The sequence below is a fragment of the Stenella coeruleoalba genome (genome assembly GCF_951394435.1).
Source record: "Stenella coeruleoalba genome assembly, chromosome: 2".
Lineage (NCBI taxonomy): Eukaryota > Metazoa > Chordata > Mammalia > Artiodactyla > Delphinidae > Stenella > Stenella coeruleoalba.
In genome coordinates this window covers 157,887,027-157,908,695 of record NC_137147.1, presented here as the reverse complement: position 1 = coordinate 157,908,695, position 21,669 = coordinate 157,887,027, and the positions used below count along the sequence as shown (strand labels likewise).

Here is a 21,669-nt window from a genome sequence, read left to right as displayed (position 1 = left end):
TTCTAAGGACGCTTTCCCCGCTGTGCACATCATGTCGTGAGCCATGTACAGACCTCAGATCACTGGCTCCAAGAGGTGGATGGAACTGTAGCTTTCTCTTACTCTAAGAGAGAAAGAGGGACTCTGACGTGAAGTGGTAACGTCATTATCATCTGAATTATTTGAGTAAAGATGGGGAGAGAACAGGACAAAAGACAGCATGGCCGTAAGAAGGCACCAGGGGCTGAGATAGAAAAAGAGCCACTCCAGCCATTGTTTCTACACCAATTTCTTTTAAAATACAGACTAATTTGAGCATGAATTAGATCGAAGTTTAAATCCTGGAAACATTATAATAGAAAAGGAACATTATGTAGTAAAATCCCAAGAGACCACGGTCCAGAACATAGCTTTCAACCCACTAACCAGGCAACCTTAAAGAAGACACATAACCTCAGTCACCGTCCTTTGTTAAATAGGGATAACGGCACCTACCCCAGAGGTGCTTACAAATAAACACAAAGTATGGGAAACACCCAGTACACCTCAGCAGGCATTTGCAGACATTCTGTTCATACAGTGTATAACTGAGTGTGAATCGGCATTTTGCTTCTTTCTCCTAACTTAAGACTGAAATTCTTTACTAACATCCCCTAGCCTTGGAAGACTTAATTTCCACCTCAGCTGTCTCCTATCCTTCCAAATTTCTTTCCATTAATCCACCGAACGAAATTGCTTACCAAGATGCGATGCTCAGGGCAGCTTCTGGTTGCCTTGGGCTCCCTCTTGTGGCACATCCTGGGAATTGCGTGTGAACCGGGCCCCACTTAAGGCAAACGTACCTGAACTAAGATCGCGCAGTGTGTGCATCTTTATTTTATCATTCTCCCGGGGTCTACTTTTACACTATTCCTTAAGGCTAAGTTTATTTTTTTTTTACTTTAGAATTAACCTCAGTGTTCAAATATTGAGTTAAGGCCGGTAGATAGCATTTTTATACTGGAAGTCCGCAGCAGACTGCAAAATTCTGTTTGCAACTTGATCTTTATTTTCACAAACATCTATCAGCTTGTTATCCTAGTCTCTCTTGGCATAGTCACAAAATTCGACTCTTCGTAACCGTGACTAGTTAGGTTTAAGGGGTGGACTTGGTCAGATGACCCCTTTGGCTGCCTGATTAGCTACAGAACTTTATGCAAAGACTCAAGACCACAGAAGTCCATAAAACACATGGGTTTGATTTAGATATTCACCTCAGAGGCACTGAAGGGCTTAGATACACATCAGCTCTCTTAGGTCTGAAGCTACCACCCATGGGCTCCCATCACAGATAGGAAAATGAAGAGCTGATGGTACAATTTAGTTGTTTTGCTTAAGGCCAGAGGGGGGAAGAAAGATGTTGAAATGCAAAAATGTTGCTTAGCTTTGGTACTGCCCACTTATTTCTATCCAATCATTAACTTCACAAAAGCTACAGTTTTCAGTGTAATCTTTGCTAAAACCATGCACTGTTCTTCATCAGTTATGTCCTGAGTGGCCCTGAAAAGTCCATGCAGGGTTTTCAAGTCAACCTCGTTTCGATTAATTATGTCTCTGCCTTTTGGTCCCACAGATCCTGCTGGGTCAGAAGTACAACCATTCTGTGGACTGGTGGTCCTTTGGCGTCCTTCTCTATGAGATGCTAATAGGTCAGTCACCTTTCCATGGGCAAGATGAAGAGGAACTCTTCCACTCCATCCGCATGGACAGCCCCTTTTACCCACGATGGCTCGAGAAGGAGGCTAAGGACCTTTTAGTGCAGGTAAGACGTGAAGTCAAGGAGACCTTCATATGATTAGTATTAGGTTTTCTGGTCAGTGTTTCCATTCATTTCTAAATTCTGATTTATACATTGTAAACAGTAATTGTGTCAAACAAGATTTAAAGAGGCTGCTCACCATCTGTTTTAACTGAGGCACCAATAGGATGAACCTTAGAAATCAAAACGAGCATAAGATAGACCCTCACATGCATAATTTACAAAAGAAATGCCCAGAAACCAGTTCCATGACTCTTGAATGGCCTTGCTTTGAGATGTAATTGGTCTGTTGAACAAACAACTTTGGGCTTAAAATTTGTTTCCCATAGTCCCTATTCAACCTATTCAGTCCACCTGAAACTGTAAAATTCCTAGAAGAAAACATAGACCGTAACTTCATCAGCATCCGTCTTAGCAGTGTCTTCAGGGATCTGACTCCACAAGCAAGGGAAACAAAAGCAAAGATAAACATATGGGACTGCATCAAACTAAAAAGCTTCTGCACAGCAAGTGAAATCATCAGAATGAAAACTCTGTATGGGACAAGATACTTGCAAATCATATATCTCATAAGGGATTAATATCCAAAATATATAAAGAACTCATACAACTCAACAATAAAAACAACCCAATTTTAAAAGGGACAAAAGAGGATCTGAATAAACAATTCTCAGAGACATACAGATGGCTAATAGGCACATGAAAATGTGCTCAACGTCACGCATCAGGGAAATGCAAATCAAACCCACAATGAGCTATCACCTCACACCTGTGAGAAGGGCTCTTATCAAGAAGAGATAATAAGTGCTGACGAGAAGGTGGAGAAGAGGGAACCCTCCTGCACTGTCGGTGGGAATGTAAGTCAGTAGAGCCACTATGGAAAACAGTATGGAGACTGCTCAGAAAGTTAAGAATAGAACTGCCACACACTCATATGGTATTCCACTTCTGGGTATTTATTCGAAGAACATGAAAACACTAGTTGGAAAAGATCTATGGACCCCTATGTTCATTGCAGCATTATTTACAATAGCCAAGATATGGAAACCACCTAAGTGTTTATCAATGGATGGATAGACGAAAATGTGGTATATATACACAATGGAATATTACTCAGCCATAAAAATGAAATCTTGCCATTTACAACACCATGGATGGCCTAGAGGGTGTTAAAGTTCATGAAATAAGTCAGACAGAGACAAATACCATGTGATTTCACTCATGTGGAATCTAAAAAAAAAAAAAAAAAAAAAACAGGGAACAAACCCAGTAAAATAAAAACAAGCTCATAGATCCAGAGAACAGATTAGTGGTTCCCAGACGACTAGGGGTTGGGGAAGATTGGGCAAAGAATGGGTGAAGGGGGTCAACACTGTGGTGATGGATGGTAACCAGACTTCAGTGGTGATTACGCTGTAGTGATTATAGTACTGCACACCTGAAACTTATCATTAAAAATCTTCCTCTGCCCCTGGATGAAGACTTGGATAGGATGCGTAACTTTCTGCTCACTCTTGGGGAAAAGACAAACTTCTTGTCACTCCTAAGTCATGAAACACTGTCTCAGCTGAGAAATTGAAGCTGTTCAGTCCAAGATGTAAGTCGTCATATCAGTCTTAACTCAAAAGACTCCCACTCCCTTTCCTCTGGCCAAGTTCATGGCTGGCAGCCACTCGCCTTGGAGAAGGGAGTACGGTCAGAGTGTGTCTACCGCATGTATGTTCTCTTCCTCTCCAGCTCTTGGGTTTCTGTTTCAGACCAAACACACAGAGAGGCTGGAGGGATTATAAGGAGAAAGGACTGCTCTTATATGGCTGAGGGGCTGGTGGGTTTTAAAGCCAAGGCTTTGGGACCTCCCTGGTGGTCCAGTGGTTATGACTCAGCACTTTTCACTGTCGTGGCCCAGGTTCAATCCCCGGTCAGGGAACTGAGATCCTGAAAGCTGCTCAGCATGGCCAAAAAAATAATAATAAAATAAAGCCAAGGCTTTGTATGGGATTCTAGCAGGTGTTCTGGAAATACCTATAACTGGGAACATTTTTAGCTGAAGCTTTTGACGTAGAGGCTGCTCAATCCATTCCACAGCCCAGCTTCTGTACCAAACTCTAAGCCACCAGCACTCCACCCCGAGACTCATTGCCTGCTGAGTGGGCAATCTCACAGGCAGTCCTTCAGATGGACGCAGACCAGCTCTCCTGCCGTGTTCCCTACCGGCATCCATGGGAAACACTGATGTATTTTTCATCCTGAATCCTTGACTGTTACCATCTTAGCAGGAATCTCCAGAATTTACCAGCAAAGCCGGAGTCACACACCGCCCATGATAACCCAGGATCGATTAAGAACTGGCACCCAGAGCTACAGATGTAAACCAGACTCCAAGAATCACTAGCCATAAACCAGGAGCTCCCGGGGCGAACTAACACAGAGGAAGCACCTGAAAGCCATCATTAAAGATTTCAGAGGAAGCACCTGAAAGCCATCATTAACGATTTACACTTTAAGTCCCAGTTTACCTTTTTTGAAGATGCAAAATGCCATCTACAGTGTGATTGTAACAAGTTGTAAAAAAAAAACCCCAAAAAACTCATGCTAATTACATATCATAGTAAGCACCTACATTTATTGAGCTGTCCCAGCAACTATGTGGATCAAAAAGACCTACAAATGTTACCAAGGCCCAGAAAATCTAAAGTGGACCGAGAATGCAGGCGTTTTGAACAAAACAGGGTTTTGATTTGTGGCAACTCATATCAGCTGGCTAAAAAAAGTCATTTAGGGAAATAATTTTTAGCCCTGCTCTTCTCACAGTGAAAAGGGGGCTAGGATAAGATCTTTCAACATCAGACGCTATCAATGAATTTTAAATCCAAACTTATAAGATTACCCAGCCCATCTTTTTTCTCATGAAGAACTCAAAATTCAATTTAAAGGGCATAATACACTTCTACCTCTCTCATACAGCTATCAGCTTGTCTAGGGTTATCTGAAATGTTGCAGCAACTGTGGACTTCTCCCTAAAGAATCAAGATCTTGAATCTGAAGTGCTGACAAAGCCCCAGGAGGAGCCCCAGCCCAAGGCTGATGGTATTTAAAAATCTGAGCCAGTACCCCTCAGCTTTCACTTTCCAATTGATCCGAACAAGCAATAAACTTAGAAAACTCCACAAACAGCCAATTAAATTCACTTTTAGTGACTGGACAAAACATCTATAAAATGAAAGCTAATTTAATAATTAACCAGTTTTAAAAAAGAGAGGACAAGAGTAAAAATAAGTTAGCAGGATGGGAACTTAAAACAATTTTGCTTTCCATAAGGGCAACTTCAGGCATTGTTACAGTTGCTATGTTTCTTTTAACTGGCTCTTGGAAGGATTTAATTGAGGTATGTTAGTTGGCTCTAGCTGCCATAACACAAAATATCATAGACTGGGCAGCTTGGACAACAGAAATTTGTTTACTCACAGTTCTGGAGCCTGGAAGTCCAAGATCCAGGCCCAGCAGGGTGGGTTTCTGGTGAGAGTCCTCCTGGCTTGCATACGGCTGCTTTCTGGTGTGAAAGCTCTGGCGTCTGCTCAATCCATGGCATGAAGGCTGCACTCAGAAGGCCTGGGCCATCAAAACTCACTGGTAAAAGGAAACGAGGAGAAAGCTTGGGGAGCCTGGAGGCCCTGCAGCCGCCATTGCAACCGACCTTTACCGTAATGCTGAACAGCTGTGCCTCCCAAACCCGGCTCCTCCCAGCTCAGCAAAGGGAGAACACCTGGCAAGGATGTGGTGGAGGCTTAACTGGGTCCAGGTGAAGGTAATGGAAATAAGTTCAGGGAAAGACGCTGGGAGTGGTGGTTTCCAAAGGAGAGGGAGACTGGGGAGGAGGAAAGGATTTCTTCCAGTTGGAGGAGAAAAGTTGCACAGTCCTGTGTGTGGAATATTATGCAGCCATTAAAAGGATGGAACTATGGACTCATACAGCAACTTGGATCACAAGGGCATTAAGCAGAGTGGAAAAAAAAAAAAGCCAATCTCAAAAGGTCACATACTGTATGAGTCCACATATGTATTAACACTCTTGAAAGGACAACACTGTGGAGATGGAAAGCAGATCAGTGGTTGCCGGGGGTCAGGGGTCAGGGGTCATGGAGGCGGGGGAATGACTGTGACGGGGACCCCAAGGGAGACCTTTGTGGTGATAAGACTCTTCTGTATTCTTTTTGTCCTGGTGGTTACCCAGGCCTACACATGGGATAAAATGACACAGAACAAGACACACACAGTGTACTGGTTTTGATATTGTGCTATCACCATATATGATGGAAGCATTAGGGGAAACTAGGTAAAAGGTACACAGGGCATCTCTGTACTATCTTATCAACTTCCTGTGAATCTATATGTATGGTCTGAATGTTTGTGTCACCCCCAGAAAATCATATGTTGAAGTCTTCTAACCCCCAATGTGATGGTTATAGGAGGTGAGGCCTTTTGGTGGTAATTAGGTGTAGATGAGGTTAAGAGGGTGGGACCCCCATGATGGGATTAATGCCCTTATAAAAAGAGGGAGAGAGAGAGATCTCTCCCTCCAAACACATGCACCAAGAAAAGGTTTTTACTAACCTCTGCCCACCAGAGCAAAAGCCAGCTCTACCCACCACCAGTCCCTCCAATCAGGAAACTTCCACAAGCCTCATCCACCAGAGGGCAGACAACAGAAGCAAGAAGAACTACAATCCTGCAGCCTGTGGAACAAAAACTACATTCACAGAAAGATAGACAAGATGAAAAGGCAGAGGGCTATGTACCAGATGAAGGAACAAGATAAAACCCCAGAAAAACAACTAAATGAAATGGAGATAGGCAATCTTCCAGAAAAAGAATTCAGAATAATTATAGTGAAGATGATCCAGGACCTCAGAAAAAGAATGGAGGCAAAGATCAAGAAGATGCAAGAAATGGTTAACAAAGATCTAGAAGAACTGCAGAACAAACAAACAGAGATGAACAATACAATAACTGAAAGACACACTAGAAGGAATCAATAGCAGAATAACTGAAGCAGAAGAACGGATATGTGACCTGGAAGATAGAATGGTGGAATTCACTGCTACAGAACAGAATAAAGAAAAGAGAATGGAAAGAAATGAAGACAGCCTAAGAGACCTCTGGGACAACATTAAATGCAACAGCATTTGCATTATAGCGATCCCAGAAGGAGAAGAGAGAGAGAAAGGACCTGAGAAAACATTTGAAGAGATTATAGTCGAAAATTTCCCTAACATGGGAAAGGAAATAGCCACCCAAGTCCAGGAAGTGCAGAGAATCCCATACAGGATAAACCCAAGGAGAAACACACCGAGACACATAGTAATCAAATTGGCAAAAATTAAAGACAGAAAAATTATTGAAAGCAGCAAGGGAAAAATGACAAATAACATACAAGGGAACTCCCATAAGGCTAACAGTGGATTTCACAGCAGAAACTCTACAAGCCAGAAGGGAGTGGCATGATATACTTAAAGTGATGAAAGGGAAGAACCTACAACCAAGATTACTCTACCAGGCAAGGATCTCATTCAGATTCGATGGAGAAATCAAAAGCTTTACAGACAAGCAAAAGCTAAGAGAATCCAGCACCACCAAACCAGCTCTACAACAAGTGCTAAAGGAACTTCTCTAAGTGGGAAACACAAGAGAAGAAAAGGACCTACAAAAACAAACCTGTAGTAAATAAGAAAATGATAATAGGAACATACATATCGATAATTACCTTAAACGTGCATGGATTAAATGCTCCAACCAAAAGACACAGGCTCACTGAATGGATACAAAAACAAGACCCATATATATGCTGTCTACAAGAGACCCACTTCAGACCTAGGGACACATACAGACTGAAAGTGAGGGGATGGAAAAAGATATTCCATGCAAATGGAAATCAAAAGAAAGCTGGAGTAGCAATACTCATATCAGATAAACTAGACTTTAAAATAAAGAATGTTACAAGACACAAGGAAGGACACTACATAGTTATCAAGGGATCAATCCAAGAGGAAGATATAACAATTATAAATATATATGCCCCCAACATAGGAACACCTCAATACATAAGGCAACTGCTAACAGCTCTAAAAGAGGAAATCGACAGTAACACAATAATAGTGGGGGACTTTAACACCCCACTTACACCAATGGAGAGATCATCCAAACAGAAAATAAATAAGGAAACACAAGCTTTAAATGACACAATCACAGATAGATTTAATTGATATTTATAGGACATTCCATCCAAAAACAGCAGATTACACTTTCTTCTCAAGTGCACACAGAACATTTTCCAGGATAGATCACATCTTGGGTCACAAATCAAGCCTCAGTAAATTTAAGAAAATTGAAATCATATCAACCATCTTTTCTGACCACAGCACTATGAGATTAGAAATCAATTACAGGGAAAAGACCTGGAAAAAACACAAACACAAGGAGGCTAAACAATACGTTACTAAATAACCAAGAGATCACTGAAGAAATCAAAGTGGAAATAAAAAAATAGCTAGAGACAAATGACAATGAAAACACGATGATCCAAAACCTATGGGATGCAGCAAAAGCAGTTATAAGAGGGAAGTTTATAGCTATACAAGCCTACCGCAAGAAACAAGAAAAATCTCAAACGAACAATCTAACGTTACACCCAAAGGAACTAGAGAAAGAAGAGCAAACAAAACCCGAAGTTAGCAGAAGGAAAGAAATCATAAAGATCAGAGCAGAAATACATGAAACAGAAACAAAGAAAACAATAGCAAACATCAATAAAACTAAAAGCTGGTTCTTTGAGACAATAAACAAAATTGATAAACCATTAGCCAGACTCATCAAGAAAAAGAGGGAGAGGACTCAAATCAACAAAACTAGAAATGAAAAAGGAGAATTTACAACGGACACTGTAGAAATACAAAGCATCCAAAGAGACTGCTTCAGGCAACTCTATGCCAATAAAATGGACAACCTGAAAGAAATGGACAAATTCTTGAAAAGGTATAAACTTCCAAGAGTGAACCAGGAAGAAATAGAAAATAGGAACAGACCAATCACAAGTAATGAAATTGAAACTGTGATTAAAAATCTTCCAACAGGGCTTCCCTGGTGGCGCAGTGGTTGAGAGTCCGCCTGCCAATGCAGGGGACGTGGGTTCATGCCCCGGACTGGGGAGATCCCACATGCCGTGGAGCGGCTGGGTCCGTGAGCCATGGCCACTGAGCCTGTGCATCCGATGCCTGGGCTCCACAACAGGAGAAGCCACAACAGTGAGAGGCCCGTGTATGGCAAAAAAAAAAAAAAAAATTCTTCCACCAAACAAAAGTCCAGGACCAGATGGCTTCACAGGTGAATTTTATCAAACATTTAGAGAAGAGCTAACACCCATCCTTCTCAAACTCTTCCAAAAAATTGCAGAGGAAGGAACACTCCCAAACTCATTCTATGAGGCCACCATCACCCTGATACCAAAACCAGACAAAGATACTACAACAAAAGAAAATTACAGACCAGTATCACTGATGAATATAGATGCAAAAATCCTCAACAAAATACTAGCAAACAGAATCCAACAACACATTAAAAGGATCATACACCAGGATCAAGTGGGATTTATCCCAGAGATGCAAGGATTCTTCAATATATGCAAATCCATCAATGTGATACACCCTATTAAAAAATTGAAGAATAAAAACCATACGATCATCTCAATAGATGCAGAAAAAGCTTTTGACAAAATTCAACACCCATGTATGATAAAAACTCTCCAGAAAGTGGGCATAGAGGGAACCTACCTCAACATAATAAAGGCCATATACGACAAACGCACAGCAAACATCATTCTCAGTGGTGAAAAACTGAAAGCATTTCCTCTAAGATCAGGAACAAGACAAGGATGTCCACTCTTCCCACTATTATTCAGCATAGTTTTGGAAGTCCTAGCCAGGGCAATCAGAGAAGAAAAAGAAATAAAAGGCATACAGATTGGGAAAGAAGAAGTAAAACTGTCACTGTTTGCAGATGACATGATACTATACATAGAGAATCCTAAAGATGCTACCAGAAAACTACTAGAGCTAATCAATGAATTTGGTAAAGTAGCAGGATACAAAATTAATGCACAGAAATCTCTGGCATTCCTATACACTGATGATGAAAAATCAGAAAGAGAAATTAAGGAAACACTCCCATTTACCATTGCAACAAAAAGAATAAAATACCTAGGAATAAACTTACCTAGGGAGACAAAAGACCTGTATGCACAAACTATAAGACACTGATGAAAGAAATTAAAGATGATACCAACATATGGAGAGATATACCATGTTCTTGGACTGGAAGAATCAATATTGTGAAAATGACTATACTACCCAAAGCAATCTACAGATTCAATGTCATCCCTATCAAATTACCAATGGCATTTTTTACAGAACTAGAACACAAAATCTTAAAATTTGTATGGAGACACAAAAGACCCCGAAGAGCCAAAGCAGTCTTGAGGGAAAAAAAAACGGAGCTGGAGGAATTAGACTCCCTCACTTCAGACTATACTACAAAGCTACAGTAATCAAGACAACATAGTACTGGCACAAAAACAGAAACATAGATCAATGGAAAAGGATAGAAAGCCCAGAGATCAACCCACACACCTATGGTCAACTAACCTATGACAAAGGAGGCAAGGATATACAATGGAGAAAAGACAGCCTCTTCAATAAGTGGTGCTGGGAAAACTGGACAGCTACATGTAAAAGAAAGAAATTAGAACACTCCCTAACACCATACACAAAAATAAACTCAAAATGGATTAGAGACCTAAATGTAAGACCAGGCACTATAAAGCTCTTAGAGGAAAACATAGGAAGAACACTCTTTGACATAAATCACAGCAAGATCTTTTTTGATCCACCTCTTAAGAGTAATGGAAATAAGAACAAAAATAAACAAGTGGGACCTAATGAAACTTAAAAGCTTTTGCACAGCAAAGGAAACTACAAACAAGACGAAAAGACAACCCTCAGAATGGGAGAAAATATTTGCAAACGAATCATCGGACAAAGGATTAATCTCCAAAATATATAAACAGCTCATGCAGCTCAATATTGAAGAAACAAACAACCCAATCCAAAAATGGGCAGAAGACCTAAATAGACATCTCTCCAAAGAAGACATACAGATGGCCACGAAGCACATGAAAAGCTGCTCAACATCACTAATTATTAGAGAAATGCAAATCAAAACTACAGTGAGGTATCACCTCACACCAGTTAGAATGGGTATCAGAAAATCTACATACAACAAATGCTGGAGAGGGTGTGGAGAAAAGGGAATCCTCTCGCACTGTTGGTGGGGATGTAAATTGGTACAGCCACTATGGAGAGCAGTATGGAGGTTCCTTAAAGAACTAAAACTAGAACTACCATACGACCCAGCAATCCCACTACTGGGCATAAACCCTGAGAAAACCATAATTCAAAGACACATTCACCCCAATGTTCATTGCAGCACTATTTACAATAGCCAGTACATGGAAGCAACCTAAATGCCCATCGACAGATGAATGGATAAAGAAGATGTGGTACATATATACAATGGAATATTACTCAGCCATCAAAAGGAACGAAATTGGGTCATTTGTAGAGACGTGGATGGATCTAGAGACTGTCATACAGAGTGCAGTAAGTCAGAAAGAGAAAAACAAATATCATATTTTAACACATATATGTGGAACCTAGAAAATGGTACAGATGAACTGGTTTGCAGAGCAGAAATAGAGACACAGATGTAGAGAACAAACGCATGGACACCAAGGGGGGAAAGCCGCAGTGGGGAGGTGTGATGAATTGGGAGATTGGGATTGACATGTATACACTGAAGTGTATAAAATGTATGACTAGGGCTTCCCTGGTGGCGCAGTGGTTGAGAGTCCGCCTGCCGATGCAGGGGACACGGGTTCGTGCCCCTGTCCGGGAAGATCCCACATGCCGCGGAGCGGCTGCGCCCGTGAGCCATGGCCGCTGAGCCTGCGCGTCCGGAGCCTGTGCTCCGCAACGGGAGAGGCCACAACAGTGAGAGGCCCGCGTACCGCAAAAAAAAAAAAAAAAAAAAGGTATGACTAATAAGAAAACAAATCAGTAAATAAATAAACATAAGAATAAATAAAAAAGAAAAGGCCATGTGAGCACTGAGCAAGAAGACGGCCATCTACTAGCCGGGGAGAGACGCCTCACCAGAAACCGACCACGTCAGCACCTAGATCCTGGACTTCTCACCCCCAGATCCTGGACTTCTCATCCCCAGAGCCATGAGAAATAAATGTGTGCTCTGTAAGCCTCCCAGTCTCAGCCCAAGCAGACTGAGACACTGTAATTATTTCAAAATAAAAAGCTGAAAACCAAAACTACATCTAAGGCTAAATTCCAGCAAATACGAAAAAAAACAACAAAAAAAGAGAGAGTCAGCTGCAGTTTCAGTGGCAGGAAGAAGATTTGCTGTGAGAGTAGAAAGTGAATTTGGTGACTGGAGCAGAGACCGAGACAGTTAAGGATAAAGACGGTGAAGAAAAAGGACTCGCTGGTGAAAGAGGTTTTAAACCCCCGTGGAAGAGTCTGGGCTTATTCTTTCTCCTGTGAGTTAATAAAAATTCTCTGTTCTTGTCCATGAGGAAGACAGCTGTCTGTTTTCCAGGAGCTGGGCTGATAAAAATTCGTGGCCACCCGGCAATGTGCTGGTTGTGAGACTGGCTTCTAGTTGCCCCTGTGCCTCTTGTGCTCTGATTTTAATCCAACAGCCCCCACAGCCCTGAGCTCCCTTTTCTGCAAAAATCAAAGGTGATCTATCATTTCTAGAGAAACCTCCTCTAGGGAATTTTACATAATGTTCTGAAAGCCAGAAGTAACGGGTCCTCTGGAAATGCTAAGCAAAGAGTATTCAGCGGCCTCTGTAACAGCAGTGTTGTCAGTACCAGACTTCAACCTCTTTAGCCCTCAAAGGGCATGGACGCACGTAGCGCGCTGAACACATGCACATCACGAGAGGCTGTGCTCCGTCCAGAATTACAGCTGGAAAGGAAACAGTCGACAAAACGAAACGACGGCCTACCAGATGGGGGAAGATATTTGCAAATTGTTTGACCCATGAGAGATTAATATCCAGCATGTATAAACAGCTCATACAACTTAACATCAAAAACAACAAAACAAAACCAAATAAAAAGAACCAACCGGATTAAAAAAACGGGCAGAAGACATTTTCCAAAGAGGAAATGAGGATGGCCAACAAGCACATTCAAAGAATGTGCTAATCAAGGAACTACAAATCAAACTAATCAAGGAACTGCAGATCAAAACCACAATGAGATATCGCCTCACACCTGTCAGAATGGCCATCATCAAAAAGAACACAAATAACACATGTTGGCGAACATGGAGAAAAAGGAGCTCTAGTAGACTGTTGGTGGGAACGTAAATGGGTGCAGCCACTGTGGAAAACAGTATGGAGGTTTCTCAAGAAACGAAAAATAGAACTACCACATGAGCCAGCAGTTCCACTCCTGGGTATATATCCGAAAAAAACCAAAAACACGAATTCAAGAAGATACATGCACCCCAGTGTTCATAGCAGCACTATGTACAATAGCTAAGACATGGAAGCAACCTAAGTGTCCATCAATAGATGAATGATAAACAAGATTATATATATATTTTATATATATACACACACACACACACACACACGCACAATGGAATACTACTCAGCCATGCAAAATGAAATTTTGCCGTTTGCAACAACATGGATGGACTTGGAGGGCATTATGCTAAGTGAAGTAAGTCAGACAGAGAAAGACAAATACTGTATGATATCATTTATATTTGGAATCTTAAAATTACAAAAAACTATTGAATATAACAAAAAAGAAGCAGAGTCACAGATATAAAGAACAAACTACTGATTACCAGTGGGGAGGGGGTGAGGGAGTGGGAGACACAACTAAGATAGACTCAAGGATGTATTGTACAGCACGGGGAATATGGCCAATATTTTGTAATAACTGTAAATGGAAAGTAACCTTTAAAAATTGTATAAAATTTTTTTAAAGAATTACAGCTGGGGGCTTCCCTGGTGGTGCAGTGGTTGAGAGTCCACCTGCCAAAGCAGGGGACACGGGTTTGTGCCCCGGTCCGGGAAGATCCCACATGCCGCAGAGCGGCTGGGCCCGTGAGCCATGGCCGCTGAGCCTGTGCGTCTGGAGCCTGTGCTCCGCAACGGGAGAGGCCACAGCAGTGAGAGGCCCACGTACTACAAAAAGGAAAAAAAAACAGAATTACAGCTGGGACACTGCTGTCCAGTTGACTATTGTCAAAGACACGCCCCTTTCTTCCTCATTTATTCATCCAGGATGTCCTGTCCATTTGTTTGGAAAATGATGGAAAACGAATGATCGCAAACAGAAATACCTCTCCCTTTTGTAGAAAGAGCCATCTGAAGAGGGACTGAAGAGGGAGGGAGATTCCAGTGGCAGGCGCTGAGCCGGGCGAAGCAGGGGTCCATCCCCAGCAGCCCAGCACTGCTTTCTTGCCCAGACAGCCGAATAAATGTAAACAAACTCCAGCTGCATCCTGACCACTTATGTCAGAGATGTGCTTTTTCCTGTAAGTGTAAACTCCACTTCTGACAGCTTTTATGGACAAAAATCAAGTGTTTCTTTCATGAACATTTATTCCTTCAGTGCAGCCTCCTGGTGGCAGAGACGATGACCTCCCATAAGGTCAACAGGCATCTTCAGGACCAGGGTATGGGGGGTGATTGGCTGCAGGGCAGAGAAGATAATTCACTCGTCTGTGCAAAACGGGAAAGGATTTTGAGTCTCGAGGCTGGAGATCATACGATCTACTCATTATACATTTTATCTTAAAAAAAATTTTTTTTTAATTTCACAGGTACATATGCCAGGCCCAGGAGGCTCTCTGTCACGATCCTCTTGGAACAAATGCCGCATGTTACTGGGGAAAACTAACAGGAAACCTAGCATGTGCACACTTCTAACCTGATTCCCTGAAGCATTTAATTATAACAACATGAGGCTGGGTTTCGGCTTGTTCATGGGGCACTCGCACCTTCTCTCTAACCTTGCTTCATCAAAATATCCTTAAGAAGTGGAAGTCGAACATTTATCAGGATCATTTCAAGGCAAGGGATGGGGGGCAAGTCACTTATTCCCTCTTCTCCTGAAAGCATCAATCTGCTTTTCCCTCTCTTGACTCTTGCTGGTGTCTGAGTCTATAGGAAAGTGTGCTGTACTGTGAACTTTTCTCTAGGCTGTTCTATATGCTGAAACCAAGAGACTAACAGAAGACAGAGACTTTAAGACACGTAATCTAGAAAAAAAGTGGAAAGACAGCTTACTCATGCATTCAACAAACATTTATTGAGTGTCTGCTTTGTACATGGCACTGGGCTGGATTCTGTAAGAAACAGAAACAAATGATATCTGCCTTCCAGAGCTTACACTACAGCAGGAAAGACAGTCTTTAAATACACACACACACACACACACACACACACACACACACACACACACACACACACACACACACACACACATTGTGCTAATTTCCTTTAGTGGAAGGGAGCTGTTCTATGGACCACAGAGGAGAGACCATCCAAAACCAGAAGTAGGAAGGGGTTGCTCATCATTTAGGCTCTACTGCTGGCTAGACCCGTGGTCTTAAGCAAGTTACTTAGCCACTCTGAGCCTCGGTTTCTAAAAGCTTTCTGCTTTTAGAATCTGCCTTTAAAGTCAAGATGGTCTCGTTGAGGCCTCTAACACAAGACCTGACTCTCAAGGGACATTGGGTGGGATGAGTGATGTAACCAACCATGTGAATATGACTTGAGGAGAGAGAGCTCACCATGGGTGGAGGTAATCAAAGAAAGCTTCACAGAGAAGAGGGGGTATAAGCTGAATCCTGACAGGTGAGTCAGGATTTAAAGAAGAAGAGGAAGAAATGGGAGTGGATGTGGGGAGAGGGCAACCCTGGCAAGATGGAAATGTCATTGGTGAAGGGCAGAGGTAGGAAAGGCAGATGCGTATGCAATGAGTAGACGTGTCCGGATTGGAAGAGAAGGTCACAGTGAAATCAGAGGACGAGTGTCAGCATTGCAGAGAGCCCGGAAGATGGGCCTAGGGGTTCAGGGGATGTTAGGACTCATGGGACATAAGGACCACCTTGTCTGACCCTTCATCTTACAGGTGAGGGAACTGAGACTCAGAAAACTTGCCCCAGGCCAAGAGACTGAATGACAGTCTCATGTTATATCCACTATGCGGTGATTTTCTAATGGGGTGCTCTGGAACCCTAAGTTTCCATAGAGGGGCCTCAGTGGCCTCCGTATGAAAAAGGGGAGAGGAAGCTGGGGCCATTCCAACGATTTACCACTTGGATATACTAGGAGGTCGCATGAGGTCTCACTTGGGCTTTTAGAGGAGTCTAATTAAAAAAAAAGAAAGAAAAAAATCTCCACTTTGCTACAGCATGGTAGTTAATTAGTTAGTTAGTGATTATAGACTAGAGCTTTTGAAGATTCTGACTACACATAAGACTGACTCTTCTTATGAGAGGGATAAGCAAGAGGTTCATGCAATATAGATGCACATGGAGGTCCAGTCCCGCCAGAACTTCATGAAAAATCACTGCACTTGACTTGGATTCTGTTTTCAAGACTCAGAGTCTCCATGATACCCTGTAATAAGCAGTTATTTGATACATAAACATCTAGCTGACGTAAGAGAAGAGGTAACTACTCCAGACCCCCAGGACGCGAGACTATTCTAGGACTCTTCTACTTCCTTAAAGCCCTTGACGTGTTTTATTTAAGTTTGAAGAGTTTCCAGGTTTCTTTCCTGTGCTGGCCAACGTTCATTTTGACCTCATGGGGGAAAGTAATAGGAGAGGGGAGCGCACAAAGAGGAAATACATGTGTGATGGGTCAGAGATGATTAAAGATGATTTGAATAAAGTATTAGTGTCCAGCAGGTTTGCAGGAAGGAAGAGTGATTCCGGATACTCAGATGCCTTACAAAATACAAAGCTGATTGTCAGGGGCTAGTTTATGTCACGCCTGAAGTGAGCTTTTCTTTAGAGCAAGACTGTAATCCTAAGAAAGCAGCTTTTAAAGAAATCAAACTTGATCGATGGACAGTAAACCAAACAACACACACACTGGTCACTTCCTTTCTGCTGTTGGCTTCTACAGACCAGGAATTAGCACACACCTCTGTGTGTGTGTGCGGGCGTGTGTGTGTGTATTGTTGTTGTTGTTTTAACCCACAAAACAGCCCTGTGAGGAGGATACTTCCCTCACCTTACTGATGAGGGAACTGACTCTGTAACTTGCCAGGTCCCATGAATAACAACACAGGGCAAAGCTGATTTCAACCCAGGTCTAGATAACTCAAAACATTGCACTTCTAGAGCAAAGCCCAGACTCTGGAATATTCAGTAGACTTGTTGCCGCTGGTTTGACTTGAGTCGATAGTTTATGGTGGTTGGTAGAAAAACAAGGTTCGGAAATCAGGTGGCAAAAGCCGGGCCCTTCTCTTAGTGGAGTCAAGTGCGTGCGGTCCTGCCTCCCAGGGGCCTGGTTCATCCCTTGAGAAGTAACTGCTCCCCTTCTGCTCCCTTTCAGCTCTTCGTAAGAGAACCTGAAAAGCGCCTGGGGGTGAGGGGAGACATCCGCCAGCACCCCTTGTTTCGGGAGATCAATTGGGAAGAGCTGGAAAGGAAGGAGATTGACCCTCCGTTCAGGCCTAAGGTGGTAAGGAGCCTCCGGGGCCCTGTGGTCCTGCCAGCACAGTCCTCACATCACACCCAGGCTGCCGGGGCCTCGACTTCCCACCCACCCTCTGCAGTTCTTGGAAGAAAGTCTTCTTTAATCAGGCTGTTGGGCTGGCGGGGAGGGGGTGTTACTCACTGGCAGAATTTAACCTGTGTGATCAAATGTATTTGTGTGAAGAACGGATCACCACGTGTACATGTCTTAGACTGAACATGTATATGTGGGGATGACCCGCAGATGCCATGTGGAGCTTTGCACAGGGTGTGTCCAGGCTTCAGGGTCACAGTCCGCATGACCCAAACCTCAGTATAAACCCTGCATCCTTTGACAGGAGCTTTGGATCCATGTTTTCTGTGATATTTATGAAAGTTTCTCGGACATTTGTCATCTGTCCATATAACTACAGACCCCAATGGTAACTGGTAGGTGTTTCTTCATTTAAGAAGTAAACTGATACTTAGAAAAAGACTGGTCTCTAAATTCCCATGTATATACCCACCAGCAAGAGCCACCAACCTCCCCGAGAAAAGGCAGAACTTCCTGGGTCACCATAAAATGAAGCAAAGATGAGATGAAAAAAGTTCTGGAGATGGATGGCCCAACGTGAATGTGCTTCACGCCCCGAAACTGTACATTAAAATGGTTAGAATGGTCATTTTTAGGTTATGTACATTTTACCACAACTTAAAGAGTAAATAATAATTTTTTAAGGAGGACAGCAAAGTGGTGGCTTTGCCATCTTTACCCATTCCTGGTGATTCTGGGAATAAGGTAGCAACGACCTGGGTAGCCATGAACCATCTTCGCATGGCGGTGGCAGAGGCTCGTGGATTTCAAAGCAGAGAGTTCACTCCAGAAAGTATCTTCTGTTATTAGTCGTGCCAGAAGCAGCCCTGTGCCCCCAGGGCAGGAAGAGTTACTTGTGCTCAACATTTGTCCTAAGCTCTGGAGATGTTCCAAGGGTCCTACCGGCTGGCCTCTAGCACTCTTATTATGCGTAACAGCACCATTGCTACTACATGGGTTAATAATTTGTTTATGATATGATGAATTTTTGCCTTTTTCCAGCTCATCAGAACAACGTCATTCATGTCTCAGCTTCCATGGTAGACTGCAATGGACTCAAGATTTTCCACATAAAAATCAGATATTTCAGCTCTGCTTTCCCTATGCGACAATTCCCAATTCCTCCCGTAGGAAGGGATTTCCCTGACCCGTGGTCTGAGTGGCTGTTTGTAGGCAGAGACCACAGACCACTGGCCTCAGCAGCTCAGGGGCCCCCGTGAGGGTGGGATGGGCCCGGATCTTAGTCACACTCACGTAAGGGTGACATTTGATTACGGCTGCTTTTAATCTTAGAAAGCTGAAGTATACACCATACTGAACAGTATTTATAAATAGGTCTCTTTCTCTGTCATGGGCACCAGTGGACCAGGTGACCGGAAGGGAGCTCACCCCAATCTGTGTTGTCTCTGGAAGACAGTCCAAGATGTTTAATAATAAAATTAATGTGGGATTCTTTTCCCATATAGGCCATTACAGAGTATGAGTCGAGTTCTGTGTGCCACACAGTAGGTCCTTATTAGGAATCTAAAACGGAGTGGATACCTGTATGTGTATGACTGATTCACTTTGCTGTATACCTGAAACTAACACAACGTTGTAAATCAGTTATACTCGAGTAAAAATTTTAAAAATAAAAATAAAAGAATAAAATTAATGTGGGTAGGGGAACCAATGGTAGTGAAGGATACTGATCACCGGGATATATAATCTGCAAAACTCCTGCGATCCTGCGCCCCCTCTGCTCCCACCCCAACCTACCACTCCCCCCCTCCACTGTCCCCTGTAGACTAAAAAGACAGAGATCAAATTGGGGCTTACCACTTTTTCAAAGGTTGTCAGTCCTGCTTCATGTAAAGTTATTTGAATGTACACATCATGGAATTCCTGTGTACGAATTTAATTACACTACTGATAGGCTGATGAGTCAGGATCTTAGAGATGTTCAATAAAGGCCCTATACAGTCATCTATCAGTATTACTTTCGTTGATTGGCAGGTGCCAACGTTTTCTTATGCAGATTAGAGCCTAGATGACAAAAGCCATGTCTTGAATGAATCATGAATTCAGGGGCTGATTTTCCTCTCTTTTTCTCCCCACCCCTTGAACGCTGGTCAAGAAATCACCGTACGACTGCAGCAATTTCGACAAAGAATTCTTGAATGAAAAGCCCCGGCTGTCATTTGCAGACAGAGCGCTGATCAACAGCATGGACCAGAACATGTTCCAGAACTTTTCCTTCATGAATCCAGGGATGGAGAAGCTGATATCCTGAACTCGCCTCTCCAGACACACGAAGGGATTTGCTTTCTCTCTGTGAACTGGTTCAAGTGACACTTCTTGGGTTCCTTTTCAACTTGGAAAAGAAAAGAAACACTCAACAATAAAGGCTGAGCTCTTTGACCTCCTCACGGACTTTGCATCTGTAGCCAACAATAAAGGCTGAGCCCTTTGACCTCCTCACCGACTTTGCATCTGTAGCAGAAGCCAGCTCTGCTTCACTAATGACGGTGCCCTTTGGATTCTCCCCTGTCATCTCTCACAGCCACTCTTGAAGTTAGGTCCTTCCTTACTGTAGTTATTTACTTGAAGATGGTTCTCCGCACTGTGAAAGATTTGAAAACTTAATTCCACTCTAAGTTACGGCTCTTCACCTGGGCACCAACTGCTGATCAGTGACATACGTGTTGACAAGGAGCAGAGTCCAGACTTCTCAAGACTGAAAGTGCACATTGCCTGGCGTAGCACGGGCATCCACTCGGCCGCAGACAAGTAACCACTAACCCATTTTATTCTGTTCACACCTGGGCGAGTGTCAAGGGTAGGGGGTAGGGGAAGCCCTGAACAGGTTCTTATGGGAATTCTTCATAATAAACATGCTTGTAACTTGAGATTTACACATTCATTCATTCTGATTTAGCCATGAAATTCACAGGCAAGAGGAAAGTGGGGAGAGTTCGTGTCATCCACGTGCCAGACGCCTACTCTGGTTGTCTTGTCAAGGTAGAATTAAATTTAGGGTCCAATAGAGTCATTTTACTCCTGCCAATAAAACCTTTCCATCCATCCATTTTCAGTTGATTTCAGTATCAGTGGCAGTTTCTCATCACCATCCTCACATTAGAACAGGAAAAAAAAAAATGAAGTGCGTAATTCTTCTAGAGAAAAGGTAACCCATCCCTTTATTATACCATTACTGATGATTTGATGACTCCTGAGTCTCTTGAGAGAGACATCCTTCAAGACAAAGACCCATGCATGGTATTTGCAGTGATGTTATTTAATAAGAATTCTAGCTATCCATGTTTAAAATATCTGTGCTGTGTGTATATTTTGATAAAATGTTGTGACTTAATGACAAAGAGGTGCATATGTAAAAATGGAATAAAAAAAAGAAAGAAAGATGCCTCGTCATAGTTTAATTCCCTACTTGCCCCTCCCCCTGCTCCAAACTTGGTTCTGTTTTAGTTATCATCAAAATGCAGCTAGAATTAATGTTTTAAATTTTGAGAATCATTAAAAATCCCCAACAGGAGAGAAACTCAGATAACCTTTAAGTTATTAGTATTATATTCCTCCTTTCCTTCCCCACAAGATTTCTTTTTTTTTTTTTTCCACTCACTTTCCAACATACTTTATTCCAGATTCCCCACACAGCCTTCAAAGGACCTGCAGGATGAGGTCTTTAGCCTCCTGCTCTCAACTTTGCTCAACTGGCTTCAGTCCTAGTGGTTTCCCCACCACCCTGACACAGTTCTGCCTCAGGGCCTTTGCACTTCCTGCTCCCAGTACTTGGGATGCTCTTCCCCCCACAAGCTTCTTGAAGGAGTGATCTCCAACCCCAGAACTCAGCTCTGCCCTCCAACTTCTCTCCTGACACTGCTTCCCCCAAGGACGCCCTCTTGCCAGTTCATGTGAAATGTTCTAGCTCCTCATCTACCCCTCTGCAGCTTTTTATACAA

General features: G+C 42.7%; 1 protein-coding gene across 6 annotated transcripts in view; it reads left to right on the top strand.

Moving 5' to 3' along the window:
• The window catches only part of PRKCQ (protein kinase C theta), a 148,432-nt gene extending 128,262 nt beyond the window's left edge, over positions 1 to 20,170 (top strand). For all 6 annotated transcript variants that reach the window (XM_079913761.1, XM_079913764.1, XM_079913760.1 and 3 more), the window contains 3 exons: positions 1,592 to 1,780; positions 17,495 to 17,623; positions 19,827 to 20,170. In XM_079913761.1, the coding sequence (XP_079769887.1) occupies positions 1,592 to 1,780; positions 17,495 to 17,623; positions 19,827 to 19,982 (474 nt within the window). In that variant the 3' untranslated portion in view covers positions 19,983 to 20,170. The remainder of the gene's footprint in view (positions 1 to 1,591; positions 1,781 to 17,494; positions 17,624 to 19,826) is intronic.
• Positions 20,171 to 21,669: the final 1,499 nt, after the last annotated feature.